Source organism: Sus scrofa, chromosome 9 (genome assembly GCF_054392235.1).
Source record: "Sus scrofa isolate SSC_HxYL_T2T_F1_AM1 chromosome 9, Sscrofa_HxYL_maternal_Yorkshire_Landrace_v2.0, whole genome shotgun sequence".
Taxonomy (NCBI): domain Eukaryota; kingdom Metazoa; phylum Chordata; class Mammalia; order Artiodactyla; family Suidae; genus Sus; species Sus scrofa.
The window spans coordinates 840,453-853,826 of record NC_139391.1 but is presented as its reverse complement, the minus strand read 5'-3'; the positions used below and the strand labels follow the sequence as shown (position 1 = coordinate 853,826).

Sequence of the window (13,374 nt, the reverse complement as noted above, 5' to 3'; positions counted from 1 at the left end):
AAGCTACGGATCCATTTGGCTTCTACAGGGAGGAGAGAGCTGGGCCTCCCAAGACCCCTGAGGTGGGGGCTCCCCTCAGACGGAAGGAGATGCACAGCCCGCCCAGTTAAAGTGAACGACAAACACGCACTGCAGCATCCTTGACCCTCAGTGCGGACGGCACGGGGCAGAGAGGGGAGCCGGGGCTGGGGCTTCTCCCGGGAAAGGCCCTCCGAAGCCGGGGGCATTCGCGACAGGCTTGCCCCGGCTCCGGCCCCGGCCCTGCTGCCTGCACGTGAAAGAGCGGCTGTGGCTGCACAGCCAGAGCAGGGCCCAGGCCTTCCCCGCAGGGAGGCTCCCGGGCCGGGCTCCCGCTCCACGTCGTCATGACGCCAGGGTCTAGGGGAGAAAGCCTCAAAGCAGGTGCCCCGCCGCCCCTGAGAAAACACTCGGGGACGCGAGCGTGGGTAAAGAAAAGTGCTGTTTTAATTAGTTCTGACCGCGTAGGTCCTCTGAGGATCAGCGACACCTCCCCTCACACTGTTCCTCCCTCGAGCCTCCAGCCACTGTGGATGCAACGGCCCTCCCGGGAAAGGCCCCAGGACCCCGGCCTCGGGGGCCGGCAAAGGGGCGCAGCTCCAGGAAGCGGCGCGGGGCTCCGGCCGCGGAGGAGGGTCCTCAGAGCAGCTCGGGCCGGCCCACCAGCCCTCTCGCCCGGCCCGGGCAAGCCTCCCTGGCTGGGTCCTCCCCCAGGCCCCCCGTTCGCTGTGTGGCCGGAGCTTTACCAGGAGCATCACGTTACCATCTCCGGAGCTGTGGAGCCCCTGAGAGGGCACTGCCCTCACCCCCTCTCCTCCCCACGACTTTGCAAACGAGGGAGCTGGACCCGAGCTCCCACAGCTCGTGACTGGCAGAACCAGAGTTCAGGTGTTCATCATCTCGGGTCAGCTGTCTTTCTACCACAGCCTCCTTCGTCCAGGAACACAAAGAGCATCGGCCTCCAGCCCTGGGCACCCCGGGAGCAAGGCGGGCGCTGGTGATCAGCATGGACGGGAGAGATCCGGCTGAGGGCCCGGCTGGCCCCGCTGAACCCCACGCCAGAGTCGCAGCCCTCCCCGTGTCCCTGCACCCGGTGTGGTCGGTGGCAGACACCCAGGCCTGGCAGGACGCTCCTCCAGGCCAGCGGCACGAACCTGCACGGAAACAGCCGTCCCACGATCCCAAGCTGCTGACCGCCTTGGGAAGCTCCGACTGGCACGCGGGTCACGGCGACGAGCTGCCCACCAGCCTGGCAACCCAAATCTGGCTTTGCCAAGTCCCAACCCACGTTCTTGGGGCCTCGTGGCAAACATGGCTCAAATCTGGCTCTAGGCTGCATGGGAGAGCCCGAGCGAAGAGTCACGGCCCTGAGCTGCCCGCAGGGCTCAGACCCACGCGTGGCACGAGGAGGAGGAGGGGCTCGAGAAGACAGGCAGACACGCGGGCGGGGGCAGCAGCGGCCGTGCTTCCTGCCGCGGGTCCAGCTCCTGGAGGGGAGAAAGCTGCAGAGGGGCCCCGTCAGTATCTCCAAGAAGCTCGGCCGGCGTGGTGTCGGGGGGCCCGAGGAGGCGGGGCTCGGAGAGGAGGCGCGACGGGAAGGGTCCGGGGCAGCTGAGGGGCACTCCTCTGATTTGGCAACTGAGTGGTCACTGGTGGCTTTCATGAAAAACGACAGAGGGCTGAAGAATGACCAAGAAGAATCCGTGACAAGATCTTTGTCAACAGATCCGGCTGACAAGGACACGCAGGGTGACGAGCAGCGCACTCTAAGAAGCTGCTGGGATCTTGGGCAGAGCCTCGGCTTGGCGAGCCGCGCGGAGGTGGCCAGCGGGGACGGAGGCCGAGGCCGCGGGATGGGTGCGGGCCTCGCCTTGGAGGGCCTCTCGCAGGATTCAAGAAACGGAGTGGGCCGGAGCGACAGGGAAGGTGCCGAGGAGGGCGCAGGCCTGATGGGCTGGGGTCTAGGGGAGAAAACCATGAAGCAGGTTCCCCGTCTCCACTGGGAAACCCTCCAGACAGGGGGGCGCCAACAGGAAGCTCTTGCTTTGGGGCGTCTCCTCTGGAAAGCGGCAGTGAGGTCAGGCGTCGGCTGAGAGCAGACCAAGGGCATGGACGGGGCTGAGCAGCAACAGGTCAAGGACAAGCCAGTCCGTGCTGAGAGCCCGACTGAGGCTGGAGACTCGGAATGTGCCACGCTTCGCGGCCCGGAGAAGACGGATGGCGGTGACAGTGTCCGCGGAAGGTGGAGGGATGAGACGGTTCAGGGGGCCGAGCCACGCGTCAGTGCGTCACGGGTTCTGGCTCCGGAGAGGAAGGGGTCCAGAGAGCCAAGGTCTCGGGACTGGGCTCGAGGCGCAGGCAACTAAAATAAACGGCAGGGAGAGGGAAGAGGAGGCACGGGGAACAGTATTGCAGGAGGAGCGAGATCTCGGCTCCGGAGCTCAGAAGAAAGGACCACGGTGACACTGGGGAGCGAAAGAGAAGGCAGAGCTGAGCCCAGAAACAAACGGGGGGGGCTGGGTCTTAGGAACAAGGCAAAGGCCCATCATTGCGGCAAACGGGTCCCGGGAGCCGGAGTCTGCAGGGTGGACGGCAGGGCCTCCCGTGGAGCAGCGCCTACAGAGGAGGACCTGGCGGCTGCCGCTGAGGAGGGTGCCCGCAGGGGCAGCAGCAGGGGAGGCTGGTGCCTGCTCGAAGTTAGGCAGGGAACCTAGCCACGTTCCAAAGAAAGCTCTAGACGCCCCTCGGTGTCGGCAGAAACCGCGCCATGTCCTGCTTCTCAGCACATCCGAGAAACCCAACTCCTCCTCTAGGTCAGCACTGTGAGTAAGAAGCATCCAGAACCCTCTGCGTTTCCATTTCATGACTCTACCAATGGCCAAAGGACTTAACTGACCCCCAAATGGGGCCGTCATGGGGATACGCCAAAAGCAGGGGAAGCAGGAGAGCCCAGAGCCCCTGCGGCCTGTCACTCGCTAGCAGCCTTTTGTTTAATTTCTAAAAACTCATGTTGTTTTCCGCGTGCCCAGACTAAACCACACCATTAAAACGTGTGCTCGGCAGCCAGGAGCGTCGGGGAGAGGACAGGGCCGTGGGGTGAGCAGCGCAAGGACGGGGTTGCGGGCCAAGGCTTCACAGCCTGGGAAGAAGACACCCTACCTCTCGCCTGCCCCTGCTCAGGGGCCGCAGGGGGCGTCTCAGCACGCGGTGTCTCTGCGGTGGGAAGGGACGGCGGGGCTGTCCACCCTGTCACTAAGGTCCTCGGGCCCAGCAGGCAACACCCAACCTGGGAACTTCACTGATAGAAGGGGCGCCGAGGATTTAAGCAGGTGCTTCTGCTTCACATCTGGGGTTCCCTCTGGTCTTGGGGCATGACGTCAACTGAGCTAGAGCCTGTCCCGGCCCTCACCGGGCTGGCTGCCCAACACAGAGCCCCAAGAGCCTGAGTCAGGGGAGGAGGGAAGGCGGCCAGACGAAGGAGGGGCGACCAAGAGACGGAATGAAGAGGTAATCAGAGAAGGAAGCTTGTCAAGCCAACTCAACAGAGAAGAAGATCCGAAAACGGAAGGGGAGCAGCAGGGCCCCACCTAGAGAGTCACGTGATCGCAGAGCAGCGGGTTACAGCCAGAGACGGGCGGCCCTGGAGTATTGAGGACTAGGCTGCCCTGGACCAGAGAGCGGGAGGATGGAAGCCCATGTGCTTAGGAGAGCTTGTGCTGGTGACAGGATGGCAGGGCCGTGGGCACAGCCTGCTTGGAGGGGACGCCGCCCTCTCGGCCTGGCTGGGGAGAAAAGGAGCAGCACCGTCGACGCCCAAGCAGAGAAAGTCTGTTTCCTCTGATCGCAACCTTCCATCAACAAGGGCCCTAGAACAAAAACTTGCTCCAACCGCAGCTCTCGGCAAAAACAAAGCCATGTCCCGAGACGCCCTTGAAATCAGCGACTCCACAACAGGACAAAGGAGAGCGGTCTCCAGGCCAGCCAACCTCAGCCGCGGGCTCCCTCTCCACAAAGCCCTCGCTGTGAGGTGGGCTGACCCCGGCATCTGCCTGTGCCCCTTCCCCCAGACACTCTGCACGGACCACGAAGATCCAGCTCCTGTGGCCTCCGGGAAACCTCCTGCGTTCCAGGAGAGACTCAGTCCTGCGGCTGCTCCAGGGTCACCAAAGGACACCAAAAGAGCCTCTCGACGCTCAGCTGCCCCCTTTTCCATCCCAGACAGAACTCCCAGAATGTCTAGGCCTGCCTACTGCTGGCCCCTCCGGCCTTCTCCAACCTCCAGCAAAAAAAAGGCCACCAGCAGAGTCTTGGCTTTTCCTGGGCTGTGGAGAGCCTGGGGACGGGGGAGTCAGAGGACTCGATTCTGCTCTTTGGCTCTGCGGAGTGGAGGCGCTGACAGCCAGGCCCTCTAAGCAGAAGAGGCCCAGCAGGGGGGGTGTGGGTCCTTCCTCTTGCCCTGAAAGCTGTGTGTGTCAGACAGACAGCTGCTGCCTCCCAGTCTCCCCAAGCCGACCTCAGGATCTGGAGCCCTGAAGGACATAACAAAGGACTGGCCACCAGTAATCGCTTCCAGGAAGCAGGGTCTGACCCCAAAGAAGAACTATCAGCCCAAAGTAGGTGGCACAGAGGGCTGGCTCTGAAGTTAACATCCTCTGAAGCCCGCACGTGAAATCGGGGCCTGTCAGTGGTCTCTGCACAGCCCCCAGCCCCGCCGAGAAGGCCATCCCATCCGGGGCTTCAGAGGAGCCGCCCGTGTCCGCAGCAGGAAAGGGGGCATGAAGAACAGATACCCTGGAAACCGTTAGAACCCGGAGAGGCACCAAGGAGGCCTGCGGCCTCCGGGAGCCTCGTTACCCTGCCCAGGGCAGGAGCTGTCCGAGCAGGACAGACAGAGGCAAGCAGTGCCAGTCTCTGGCTGTGCGGGGCCGGGTCACAGGCCCCGTGTCAGAGCCTTGCTCCCTCTTCCACCCCCTGCTGGGCCCAGGAGGGTTCGGACACACACGCTGCTCCCCAGCCCTGCGCGCGGGACGGCGAGCAACGTCCGCTTTCCCCGAGCAGAAAGAATTCGCCTCGGACACCTGGTCCCCCTTAGCCTGCTCAGGCTCGGTCTCGGCAGAGGGACCCCACACACCGAACTGTTCTGGGCACAGGGGACACCCCCTTGTGTCTTTTCCTGAACTCTCCTCTGGCCTGGACGCGCTCTGGCTCCCAAGGACGTGCGGTGAGAGGCAGACGGCAGAGAAGGGTGCTATGAACTCGACAAGACTCATCTCACATCCGATCGGCAGAGAAGGAGCTGGAAGGCGGGGAGGGCGGTGAAGAGGATGGGGCGCCAGGCGCGCGGCCTCGCTCCCGCGCTCACACCTGCGAGACGCTGCTGGCCAGACGGAACGACACTCGTTTTGCTCTTTCGTTCTCCTGGAAGAAGATCAGACCACTTGGAATCAGCAGGGCCCAGTGTCAGGTTCGCCAGCGGGGAAAGGCCACTGTCACCTGGGAGCCAGGGCCGGCACTTTCTCCCACCCCCAGGATGCAGGCACAAGATGCGCTGACACCACAAGGCGCTGGGGGCCAAGTGTGGGCACCCCAGGGACGGCGGTCAGAGCCCGGCCTGCTGGCCGGGGGCTCAGGGCCTGCGCAGGCGGACAGACAGAAGGTCGGGGCGCTCCTTCCTTCTCTGTGCCAGGAGGCTGCGGGCCTCTCTCTCCCCCAAACCCAAGCTGAGATCAAGAAACCGAGCCCAGGCTATTCTCTCGGGGTGTCACAGTGTGGACTGACCAGCTCCAGCTGCAGCCTCAGGCCGGGCTTCTCACCCCACTTCTGCTGCTCTTTTGTGGGGTGACCCTGGGCAGGCCCGGCCACCCCCTGTGTAAGCTGCGCCCCACACAGCCTTGCCTGCCCCTGGGCTAAGGGGCTGGCAGGGAGGGTTGGCCGGCACCTCTGTTGTGAAGGGAGCGGCCTCTCTCCTGCTCGCTCTGTCCCGCCGCCCACCCGCCAGCAGCAGCTCTTGGCAGCAGCTCCTACCATGTGCCGTCGCCGCCTCTTGGGCTGGATGCCCTCCTGCACGTAGTGGGGCCACGGGAAGCCCTGGGGCGTGGAGTAGCCACTCTCGCTGGACACCTCCTCGGAGTCCGAGTCCTCCTGCCTGGGCTGAGCAAACCGCTTCTCCGGGTAGATCTCCTTCAACCAGCCCTCAAAGAACACTTCCAGGCAGCGCCCTGCCTCTGCCACCTCGGAGTCGGGCTGCAGGGGGACGGGACGGTGAGCGGCTGGCCCCGCTCCTCCAGGCCCCCAGGAGCTGCAGCACGCACGAGGCCTGCCCTGCCTCCCGGCTGCCTGGCGCTCGCGTGTCCTCATCTCCCATCAGCTCCTGAGGCGGAGCTACCCCCGGACGGACGGCCAGCCCCGCGCACCCCGCCAACCGGGAGGGAGAGCTTGCTTATAAACGCCCATGGCCGTAGGCCCAGAAGGTCTGCTCCCAGGGCCTCACTGGCAGCCCGGGCCCAAAACGGACATCCCTGTCTGGCCCCAAGAGTCTTGGGGTCCCTGGAAACAGGGCAGCGGGAGAAGGAGGAGACGTACGTAATTGAACTTCGCGCAGTTCCAGAACATGAGGCGGACGTCGGACACCACCTCCTCGGGCGTGGTGTAGTGAGCGGGGTCCTTCTTCTGCAGCTTCCTCCGGATAATCGACAGGTCCATGGGCCTCTTGATAATCTGGTAGTAATGGCGGGCCTTGGGGGGGGAGGGGAGGGGGAAGGGGGAGGGGGAGGGGGAAGAGGAAGAGGGAAGAGGAGGGGAGGGAGGGGGCAGGGGAGGGAGTGGGGGAGGGGAGGAGGGGAGGGGAGGGGAGGAGGGGAGGGGAGGGAGGCGAAGGGGGAGGGGGAGAGGAGAGGAGGGGGGAGGGGAAGGGGGAGGTGAGGGGATGGAGGGGGACGAGAAGGGGGTAAGAGGAGAGGAGGGAGGCGGGGGAGGGGAGGAGGAGGGGAGGGGGAGAGGAGGAGGGAAGAGGAGGGGAGGGAGGGGGGGAGGGGAGGGGAGGAGGGGAGGGGAGAGAGGCGAGGGGGGGGAGAGGAGAGGAGAGGAAGGGGAGGGGGAGAGGAGACGAGGGAGGGGGAGGGGAAGGGGGAGGTGAGGGATGGAGGGGACCGAGAAGGGGGGAAGAGGAGAGGAGGGAGGGGACAGGGAGGGGGAGGGGAGGGGAGAGGCGAGGGGGCAGGGAGGGGGAGGGGAGGGGAGAGAGGCGAGGGGGGGAGGGGGAACGGAGAGGAGGGAGGGGAGGGGAAGAGGGACGTGAGGGGATGGAGGGGACCGAGAAGGGGGGAAGAGGAGAGGAGGGAGGAGGCGGGGCGGGAGAGGAGGAGAGAGAGCAGGAGTTGGGACAGAAGGAAAAGAACAAAAGGAAGCCAGAAGCAGCGGGAGGAAGCGCGTGCAGGGAGGAGGCGGTGGTCTCGGCGTCAAGCCCGGTGGACGCAGCGCTGCGGGGCTGTGGTGGCCTTGGCCCCCGCATCCCCCAGACCACGCCCGCGTGACTCCCACCTGCAGGGGCCGCGCACGACGAGCCCACTCCGGGCCCTGGCACCATCCACCCGGGGGCCCCCCCCAGGCAGGAGGTAGGGCCGCCGCAGAGCAGCCGGGCCCTCTTACCAGTGGGCTCACGGGCTCGTGGAAGGGCAGGCTGAGGCTGTGGCAGCACAAGGACAGGACCAGCTTCTCACACTTCTGCGGGAACCAGAACCGGCACCAGCGTTACTCTGTTCTGGGCCGCCCCCCTGAGAAGGACCCCGACCCCCGCTTCTGGGCCCACCTCAATCAGGACGCCAGCCCCCGCAGAGGGAGGCTCAAAGCCTCAACACCAAGGCTCAGTTCAGCCGCCCCGGCCAGAGGAGAACAGCTGGCAGAAGAAGTATCGTGGCGAACCCCCACGGACCGAAGCGTCAGGCACAGCCCCAAAGAGGGGCACCCAGAGGGGCCTGCCGGCCCCTCCGAACCTGGTTCCCAGGGGCCCACCTTCTGGTCGCACAGGCTCAGGCCAGGCGGGGCCCGTGCTCCAGGCTGGTCGTAGCGGGCATTCTCGCAGTCATACTCCATCTCGGGCTGGGTCAGGCTGCGGCACAAGGTACACACCCAGTCCCCCCTGCGGAGCAGACGGGCCGTCAGGCCTCGGCCCCTTGTCCAGAGCCCCCTCCCTGCCCCCTGCCCGTGGCGGCATCGGGAACAGAGGGAGCGCCTGCCTGCCCGTAAGGAGCATCCTCCTGGACACCAGCCGGAAGGGTGCTCAGTAACTCGGGGGTTTAGAGAGTCCAGAGCCACAGGGGCTAACGGCAGGGGGCTGGTGGGGGGAGACGGGGCCAGTCTGCACCGGAGGCAGCTGGCACCGAGCAGGAAGGGAAGCAGCCCCTGTGTGCGGAGGGCACCAGCCACAGGGTCCCTAACTCCCAGTCGTGCGCCTCACACAGGCGGGCGAGGCGGTGCTTCCCGAGCAGCCCCGCGCTGGCCAGGTCGGCCGCCTGGGGGCGCTCACCCTGGGAAGCTGAGCAAGGCTGGCAGGTGGCAGGACAGGTGGTAGACTTTGGGGCAGCGGTCGCAGCACAGCAGCTCTCCGCCGTTGAGGCACACGGCACAGAAGTCCTCGTTCTCCACTGGGGCTGGGGGCCCCTTCTTGGCTCCAGGGGTTCGAGGCAGGAGCCCGTCTTCTTCAGGAGAGGCACTCTCCAGCTGCGGGGGCCGCGGCCCGGCCAGAGACTCCACAGCGACCTTTCCTCCCCCCAGATTTGGGGCCTGGCTGACCTTGGGGAGAAAATGCGTCTGAGCTGGAGGGAGGGAGGAGGGGTCCCCGGGAGCTCGAGCCAGCCGAGCCCCGGGAACGTGGGGACAGCTTGCTCCGTGTGCGAGGGTCTCACGGGCCCTGGCAGCAGGGGACAGCAGGGGACAGACTCTGGAGACCGGAACAGGGCCAGAGCCACAATTCTGCCGGCAGCAGCGAGGAAAGAGAGGCCCTGAGGCTGGGCCACGGTTCGAGGCAAAGGCAGGGGAAGGGCACCTGGATGGACATGCTGGAGGACTCGGCCCCACACTCGATGATCAGCAGGAGGCGCCCGTCCTGGTTGTCCTTCTGCGGCTTCAGCTTGAACACCGGCATCTCTCCCGAGGAGGCAGCGCAGATTTTGAGCCGCTCTAGCCGCACGTAGGGAACCTTGGGCTCACTAGTGAAGGGGCCACGGCGAGAATGATACCCCTGGGTCTCGGGAGAGCCTCCTCTGCCCCCCACCCCACCCCAAGGCAGGTGCCTCTGTTGCCCCCCGCAACTGAACTGCTGCTCGAGTGCCCCTCAGCCCCACCGTCCAGGGCCCCTGGTCCACCCTGCCACCAGCTCTGCCCGGGCCATCAGCCCTGGGAGCCCGCGCTCGGAGACGGGGGGCCCCCGAAGAGGAAGGACTGCATGCGGTGCAAGAGCCAGGCTGTGCTCCCACAACCAGCCCCAACCCCCACGCGCCACCCCACTCCAGGGTCTGGGGCTCCAGGTAGGTCACAGGGGATGCTCGCCTCCTGGGCCCACCGCCCAGGACACCAAGTTGGAGGGGAGGAGAGGGAGGCTGGGCCAAGACGCTGTTACCTGAGGCTCTGGTTCCCCTTTGGGTCCAGCTCCAGGGCTCCGTGTTCCAAGTTCTCACCCTCTGAGGCAAAGGACAAGCAAATACATCAATACGTCACCACACCCTACCCCCCGCAGCTTCTACTCGTCCCTGCCACTCATCCTTCAGCCACACACCTGTCACAGCACGTAGTCACCCACAGAAGTAACCATCCTGCCACAGCTCCCTCCTGAGAGAGGAGAGGCCACTTTCTTCTAAGAAGACAGACACAGGTAAGGCTCAGAGGCTACCGAGGGCTGAGTGTTGGCTCAGGTGCTGAGGGGCCAGCTTCTCGCCTTCAAAATGAGCTCAGAGATCACCTGTTCCCCACAGACCCTGGGGTCCCCTGCTCTTAGGAGTCCGCCTGTCCAGCCCCTGCCTTTGGGGCCAAGAGCTGGGATCTCGGCACGACCTAAGAATCCAGCTCACCCTCCACGGGCAGGAGGCTCCCTGGAGGTGTTCCCCCCCCCCAAGAAGTGCAGCCTGTGTAGGTCAGCAGGGGGCGGGGCCAGCACTGAGTGAGGCCCGCTCAGCACCAGACACCGCCCTGGGCACGTCCCACACCTAAGCAGCATCCCAAGTTTTAATTACCTAAACATTCAGGCTTTTATTGTGCAGTTGAGGAGAAAAGGAGAAAAACTATTTCATTTTCATCTATCGAATATGTAGGAAACAGAGGGATCAGTACAAACTAAACAGGCATCATACGGTGAACGGAGAAAACCCCCAGAGCGTGCTGAGCTGCTGAGCTCCCCAGCATCCCTCGCCTTCCCCAGAGGGCAGGGACCTTGGCCCGGCCGGCTCGGGAAGGGGTGTGGGAGGCTGAGAAGAGAGTCAGACCATCTCCCGGCTCCCTTTCCCTCGAGGCCCAAATCCCCGTGAGCGCCAGAACGAGGCGGCTCCTGTGAGCACAGGGTGAGTCATCAATGACTTCGGTGGAGTTCTCTGTCCCAGGAAGCAGCTATGACTCACCCCATTTTCAGAGACGGAAACGAACTCAGAAAGCTTAGGGATCTCGGCCAGGTTCAGACATAAAGAGACAGAGCCAGCCCGCTGATGAAGCTACTCCAAAGTCAGGCATGTTTTCCCCTAAAACGCCCCGAAGCTGGCCCTTCTGGGCCCTGCACCCCGCGCCCCGATCTGCATGGGGGTGTCACAAGGAGGCGAGACCCTGCCACGCCTGGGGCAGCCACGCCACAGTGGGGGGAGGAGGACAGGCTGGGCAGGTGGGCTCGGGAGGAGGTGGGTCTGGCTGAGAGGGGACACTGCTCCCCCAGGCTCAGGCTGCCCCCGCTGCCCTGGCTCGCCCGGCGGCTCATGAGTGAGGCTGGCGACCCAGGTCCTACCTTTCCGGGCCTGGGGCCGCTGCGGGGCCACGGCTGCGCTGACCACGGGGGCCAGCGCGGGCTTCTTCACAGAGAGGTTAATGGGCTCCTCCAGCTCCGAGGGGGCAGCTTCCGGACCAGGGGCTGTGGGGCCTTGTCCCAGAGAGTCAGTGAAGCGGGGACGGTCCTCCCTTTCCATCTGTCGAAAGTGAAAGGCCAACAAGAACCAGAGAAATCAGACCTTTTTCCTGCTGGCAGCCAACAGCCGAGGCCAGGATAAGGCCTTCGGGGGCCACCCGTCCCAGGGGTCCGCAGAGGAAGCCGAAGGGCACGTGCCCAAGACCTACCTTACACAGGGCACCCCCCAGGGAGGGGTCGGCCCCACCCCCGGGGCACAGGCTCCCTGCAGCTCGGCCAGAGCCAGGACTGCAGCTGGGTCCGGTTTCCGGCTGCGCATCGGAGGCGGGAGGTGCGGTTTGCAGAGGACAAGCCGTGGGGCCTGGCACAGCCTGGGCAGGACCAGACATCAGGCAGGGCCCAGCCTGAGACGGATCACCGGCCAGGCTCGTGATGGCCTGGGAGGGATCACGCATGAGGCCGGGCATGGCCGGCAGGTGACTGGCTGACAGGCTGCACGCCGCCTGACTCGGACCGCTTGTCAGGCCGGACACGGTGGGCGAGGGGCCGCTCAGAAGGCTTGGCACCACCTGGGCGGGGGCGGCTGTCAGGCTGCTCATGCTCTGGAGCTGTGGCTCTAGGGTCCTCGCCAGCCTGGGCGACGACAGCGCCATCTCCAGCGTGTTGGAAGAGCCCGTGGTGCTCACGGAGGTGCTGTGCTGCGGGGCAGAGACGGGGGCCGGGCTGTTAGCTGGGGGCGGGGGTGGCCCCGCGAGTGCCCCGCTCAGGCCCCATTCTGCCTCCGAGTTCAGGAGCTGCGGGAACCGCAGACAGCACGAGTCCTGTCCTTACCCCTACCCCAAGGAGGCTGGTGGGCTGGACGCAGCGGCAGGCACGGGCTGAGGACCCGGGAGCACGGGCACGCGTGCTGGTGGGTATGTGAGTAAGAGACAGACTGACAGAGTCCCAGAGAGCAAAACAGTCTACCCCCTGACCTGAGGGTGCCACACACACATGCACACACACGCACACACATCCCCCGTCCAGTGCCTGAGCAAAGGGTCAGACTGCAGGGCCCTCCAACTGCACGTCCCCGTCTGACTAACCACTAACGGGCCCCCTTCCCTTTTATCCTGCAGGGGGTCCCACAGGGTGGCTTCCGCTCTGTAAACACGGGAGGAAGCTCAGAAGGCTCACTCAACCCCTGAGCTCACAGACACTGTCTGAGATAACGCCGAGGCGCGAGGAGCCCCAGCCCTGGGCAACGGGGTCGGTTCCAGACCAACCCCAGCACCACCAGCTCTGGACTGAGGGCTCGGCTGGAGGAAAGGCTTTGCGGCCCCACTCCAGCCGCCAAGACACGCTAAGCCAGAGGCCGAGAACCTCGGAGCAGCTGTATTTCACCACAACCCAGTCGGGACGACCCCCAATCCCTTCTCAGCTCTAACCGCCTGGTGACCTACGGAGACGAGGCCGGAGAGCGTGATAAACAGAAGCGAGAGACACACAGAACCCTGCGCGGATTCCACTTCCCTCCCGGGGCGGAGAGAGGCTTGACGGAGGGAGATGCTGAGCAGACTGGCTCTCGAGACGACCCTCAGGGATGTTCAAATGGGACGTTCCTGCCCTTTTTTTAAGACTCAAGATATAAAAATGTGATATCTTTTAAAAATCAAAGGGGAGACAAGGAATAAATCTAAGCTTCCAAAATCAGCAGCTTAAATCTGTCGTTCTTTCCCCCCAAGTAACACGTTCAAGTTTCCACGGGAAAAGAAAAACTTCAAATACCCACGTGAGGTCAGTAAAGCGGCTGAACGGGGCGGGCTGACCTCACCTCCACGATGTCCCCTTCGTCCCCCACCTCTTGGGTGCTGGGGGGACGCATTCCCCACCCAAGCCAACACCCAACCCGCTCAATTCCACCCTTTAAACGCCCCTCAAAGGAGCCCCTCCTCCCCTCCCTGCTGCTGCCGCCCCGGCCGGGGCTGCAGTCGTGTCTTCCCAGACCTCGGCAGGAGCCTCCCCAGCACAGAAACGTGCCAACCACAGACCCGACCCCCCCTCCTCGGACACGCCCGCCCGAGCCCCGTTCTTAGGAAACCTGGGAAAACGACCTCGAGGCTGGGTCCCCTGACGGCGCCCCCACAGCCCCTCGCCCTCTGAGCACCAGCCACCCAGGCAACGTCTCAGGCCCCCAAACGTGCCAAGCTCTCGTGCTCATAACCCTCGCCCCCTGGAGTCTGCACGCCACTCTCCCAGCCCTGCCCGTCCCCCCCCCC

The 13,374-nt window shown here is 64.8% G+C and overlaps 1 protein-coding gene and 1 long non-coding RNA gene across 11 annotated transcripts in view; one reads left to right on the top strand and one right to left on the bottom strand.

Moving 5' to 3' along the window:
• Positions 1 to 443: 443 nt before the first annotated feature.
• Positions 444 to 13,374, bottom strand: part of TRIM66 (tripartite motif containing 66) — a 60,940-nt gene continuing 48,009 nt past the window's right edge. For 8 of the 9 annotated variants that reach the window (XM_084974777.1, XM_084974770.1, XM_021062260.2 and 5 more), the window contains 10 exons: positions 11,326 to 11,814; positions 11,000 to 11,177; positions 9,635 to 9,695; positions 9,062 to 9,224; positions 8,543 to 8,808; positions 8,029 to 8,155; positions 7,666 to 7,740; positions 6,601 to 6,753; positions 6,043 to 6,261; positions 444 to 5,436 (listed from right to left, as the gene is read on the bottom strand). In XM_084974777.1, the coding sequence (XP_084830903.1) occupies positions 5,377 to 5,436; positions 6,043 to 6,261; positions 6,601 to 6,753; positions 7,666 to 7,740; positions 8,029 to 8,155; positions 8,543 to 8,808; positions 9,062 to 9,224; positions 9,635 to 9,695; positions 11,000 to 11,177; positions 11,326 to 11,814 (1,791 nt within the window). In that variant the 3' untranslated portion in view covers positions 444 to 5,376. Of the gene's footprint in view, positions 5,437 to 6,042; positions 6,262 to 6,600; positions 6,754 to 7,665; positions 7,741 to 8,028; positions 8,156 to 8,542; positions 8,809 to 9,061; positions 9,225 to 9,634; positions 9,696 to 9,790; positions 9,869 to 10,999; positions 11,178 to 11,325; positions 11,815 to 13,374 lie in introns of all 9 variants that reach the window. The other variant, XR_014814446.1, reaches the window with a different exon arrangement.
• LOC110255348 (uncharacterized) lies at positions 7,564 to 12,805 on the top strand. 2 transcript variants are annotated; one of them, XR_014814448.1, is made up of 4 exons: positions 9,220 to 9,542; positions 9,664 to 9,886; positions 11,908 to 12,026; positions 12,235 to 12,805. It is a non-coding gene; the product is annotated as an uncharacterized LOC110255348 (long non-coding RNA). The 2 variants fall into 2 exon arrangements; XR_014814447.1 differs by lacking the exon at positions 11,908 to 12,026 and having other exon boundaries at positions 7,564 to 9,542.